A 4,388-nucleotide genomic window follows, 5' to 3' on the forward strand; every position below is an offset into this window, starting at 1 on the left:
GTAAGCAAAATCAAATTAAAATAGAATAAGTAATTTATTTGACATTTGCTATCTCTTCCAAATAATAGACACTAAAGATCTTATCAATTTTGCATTTAATGATGATGAGACTCAGGTCTTACTTCTTATATGTGTTCATATGTACTGTATTATGTAAGAGAAATCGGTTGCTCTGTAACAAATACAATGTGAAGATACATATAATTCTGGTTTATAACTTTTCATAGAAATATCTTAGTCCAATTGATGAAATAATATATGTAAGTGTTGGTGTAGTTTTCTCTTTTTCTTATAGTTTTTGAAATTTGTATCATTAAGTGTTGGAACTGAATTCAAATTAATAGATATAAAAGCAATTATAATTGAAAATAGAATAAAATTAAACACTTCAAATATATTCATATAAAAGAACAACATAATCATCAATTTATTTAAATAATGACAAAATTCATCTCAAGATACATAGTGTATCATTAATATAGAGTTTTTTGATCAAATATTGATTGTGATTCGGATCAATTGACATTCGCATGAATAAATAAATACAACATAAATAATAATAATACATTACTTAACATTTTTCATATAATCTTCCTAAAAGAGATCACTTTTATTTTTTATTTTAATCGGCTCATTTAAAATATTAAACTATTATATAAAATATAAATGATAATCAAAATTTAAACATAAATATAAAAATCCATATCATATTCTAATCTATATATGTGTTATGCGAAGCAAAATAAATATTGCAATTTCAAATCATACAAAAGATAAATTAAAAAAAGCTTTTAAAATTGATATTAAATCACGTATATTATTAATTCAGAGATCATTGTTATTCAGCTATCTATGTTGTTAGTTATGCAGTTTTGATTCTCAATAGAATTTTTTCAAATTAATAATTTATATTGTGAATAAAAAATATAGACACTGTTTTATATGGATTGTTCACTATCAGTATGTAATTAAAGTTCTATTGTAATCAAGAAAAAATAGTCAGCTTCGGATACATATATAACAGTACGATAATGGCTAATTTTACACTGTAATCAAAATTGTAATATTTTGATTATTATTATTGAAAGCACAACATCAAAAACAAATTGAAAGATCATAAAGGATCTTAATCGAAATTCTAATATAAAAAAAACATCTCAAATTCAAATTTAATGTGGTATGTATGGGTGGTTTCAATATCACTTGTGAGATCTCTTCATTAATCTTATAATTTCTATTGATATAAAAATTAAAACAAAACTCTAAACTAATTTATATGAGTTGATAATCCATCTACTCATATCCTTTAAACTCATACCAGAATTCTGTTAGATCTTATATCCGGGGTCTGCTGCAAAACATGACCAAGAATAAGATGAAACTGATATAATAAAAGTTGTATAAAATAAATTCCAAAGTGTGTGTTTACATTAAGCTTTATATTCGTTTCGCCTCCATTAATTTAAACAAATTGGATGCAAATGGGTAAACTGGTGAGTCCCTTTCAGGATACTTTGGAAACTTAACATGAATCGCATATTTACATTAAATATATCCATCAACGATATTTTATAGAATAAAGTTCCCTAGTTTATTATCGTGCACTAGAAAAATAAAAGAATGACTTAGATATATTTTTTTGGCTCATGAGACATATTATTTTTGTGTCCATGTAGAGTCTAACAAGTGTCTACAATTATAGAAAAACGTGTACCAATTGGTGAGGAGAAACAATGTTTTTAAAATAATTACAACATAATGATTTATGAATTGTTATATTTTAATAACGTTCAACTTAATCACGAAGCATTGTGATGGTTTGGTTGTTCGCGCGTTGGTCCACTATATGTAATGTCTTGTGTTTGATTCCCAATCAACATCCACTCTATTTTTCATTAATTATTTATCAATATATGTATTGTTGGTGCACAAGGTGATAAAGATGAACAATGAACAATAAAGAGAAGAAAGAATAATAACAAACTTCCATTACTCTTGAAATGGTTGCACAAAAATTGCACACACACACTACAAAAAGGAATAAATGTACAATTTGTTCACATCACTCACTTGCTTAAATACAAGTGAGACTTTAGAAGAAATACTAAAATACCCTCTAACAAACTTTGTCTACAAGTTTCTCAAAATATGAATTAATTCTAACACTATCCCTTAATTCATATTCAACTTAACCAAAATTAACAACACTAATTCCATCCCTCAAGCGGAGAAATTTTGATCATTCTTGATCACCTTTGTTAAAACATCTGTCAGTTGCTTCTGGGTGCTACAGTGCAAAACTTCTAGCCCTCCATTCTGAACCTGATTTCTCATAAAGTGATACTTAATCTCAATATACTTGCTTCTCTCATGCAAGATTGGGTTCTTGGCAAGATTGATTGCAGACTTGTTATCAATCATCAGCTTCAGAGGCTTGCTTACCTTGTTCTTCAGATCCTGTGGTAAATTCAGAAGCCATACAGCTTGACATGCATTCACAACACCTGCAATATATTATGCTTCACAGATTGACAAAGCAACCACTAGTTACTTCTTGGAACACCAATAAATATGACTTCCTAGAAACTTAAACAAATATGCATAAGTATTTCTTTTGTCAACTCTGTCTCCACACCAATCAGAATCTGAATAACTCCGAAGTTCTGAGCTAGTTTTAAACTAGAAGGGAACAAAACTCCATACTTCAGAGTTCCCTTTATATACCTCAGAATTCTGACAACAGCTTGGTAATGAGATCACTTCGGTTTACTCATAAACCTACTAACTATTCCAACTACATAACAAATATCAAGTCTGGTATTACACAAATACCTCAGAGACCCTACCAACTGCTTGAACATTGTCACATCTACATCATCACCATCAGAATCAGAATCTAATTTCTGATTTGTATCAGCAGATGTGACAAAAACTTTACAATTCAGCAGCTCAAACCTCTTCAGAAGCTCAAGTTCGTATTTTAGATGATGTAATATTATGCCTTTCTCAGAGTACATAATCTCCATCCCTAGAAAATAGACCATATTTCCTAGATCACTCATCTCAAACTCATTCATCAGCTTTTTCTTGAACTTAGCTATCTCATGTTCATAACATCTTGTTAGCAATATGTCATCAACATACAGACACACCAGAATCATATTGCCTTCAGAAGTATGCTGAACATAGACACCATACTCCATCTCACATTTCTGAAATCCCTGCTTCTTGAAAAATGAATCAATTTTCAGATTCCAAGCTCTATGGGCTTGCTTCAGTCCATACAAGGCTTTGTGTAATTTGTACACCATCCTTTCTTGATTCTTTTTCTCAAACCCAGGAGGTTGTTACACATAAACCTCTTCTTATAATGGACCGTTCAAAAATGCAGATTTCACGTTTGAATGCATCAGAGGCCAATTCTTGTTAGCAACTATCGCAATCACCAACCTGGTTGTTTCATGTCTTGCTACAAGCACAAACACTTCAAAGTAATCTAACCCAGGTTTCTGCAGAAAACCTCTTACAACTAACCTTGCTTTGTGTTTGCCAATTGATCCATCTGGCTTTAGCTTCACCTTATAAACCCATCTCACGTTGATGACTTTCTTGTTCTTTGGAAGTTCTGTGAGCTTCCACGTTTTGTTTCTCTCTATGGCATAAAGTTCTTCTTTCACGGCCTTCAGCCAGACTTTCTGCTTGAGAGCTTCTTCCGTACTCACAGGCTCAGAGTCTACTAACATGGCACACTGAATAATTTCCCCTACAAAATCTACTTCAGTATTTTGCAGCATGTCAAACTCTACAAACCTTCTCGAAATGTTTCTGATTCTTTGTGGCCTCTAAACTTGTTCAAAACCTTCTGATTCTGGAACAATATCAGATGCCAGAACTCTAGAAGTACCGACTTCAGAATCTAGAATATTCCCAAAATATGGACTACCACAAGAATCTGAATCACCATCAGAATCTGGATCAAAATCAGATTCTTCCTCAGAATCAATCTCGCCTTCTGATTCTGACTCACTCTCATAATCATTTTCAGGCTCTGACACCGTCAGAATCAGAATCAATATCTTTAGAAGTTAACTCTACACCGGAGTTGGATTAAGACTTGCTCCAATCCCATACTTCTGACTCTTTCACAATAACATCTCTACTGACTTCAACCTTATTAGTGAATGGATAATAAAGCTTATAAGCACTTGTACTGTGATACCTCATCAGTAATATCACCTTGCTTCTATCATCCATCTTCTTTCTAATAGCATCTGGAACGTGTTTATAACAGACATAACTAAATACTTTGAAATGACTCAGCCCTTGCTTAATTCTGATAACGTGAAACTATACCGTTTATTTGACTCGATTCACATGCATTTTAGTAT

The 4,388-nt window shown here is 31.4% G+C and overlaps 1 protein-coding gene across 1 annotated transcript; it reads right to left on the reverse strand.

Moving 5' to 3' along the window:
- Positions 1-3,365: 3,365 nt before the first annotated feature.
- LOC127136247 (uncharacterized mitochondrial protein AtMg00820-like) lies at positions 3,366-3,794 on the reverse strand. Its single transcript, XM_051062832.1, has one exon. The coding sequence runs from the start codon at positions 3,792-3,794 to the stop codon at positions 3,366-3,368; it is 429 nt and encodes a 142-aa protein (XP_050918789.1).
- Between the last annotated feature and the right edge of the window lie 594 nt (positions 3,795-4,388).

Source organism: Lathyrus oleraceus, chromosome 4 (genome assembly GCF_024323335.1).
Source record: "Lathyrus oleraceus cultivar Zhongwan6 chromosome 4, CAAS_Psat_ZW6_1.0, whole genome shotgun sequence".
NCBI classification, from domain to species: Eukaryota; Viridiplantae; Streptophyta; class Magnoliopsida; order Fabales; family Fabaceae; genus Lathyrus; species Lathyrus oleraceus.

Bases quoted from the DNA above. Each gene is read 5' to 3' on its own strand.
- LOC127136247 (XM_051062832.1), bottom strand. From the start codon at position 3,794: ATGCTGCAAAATACTGAAGTAGATTTTGTAGGGGAAATTATTCAGTGT.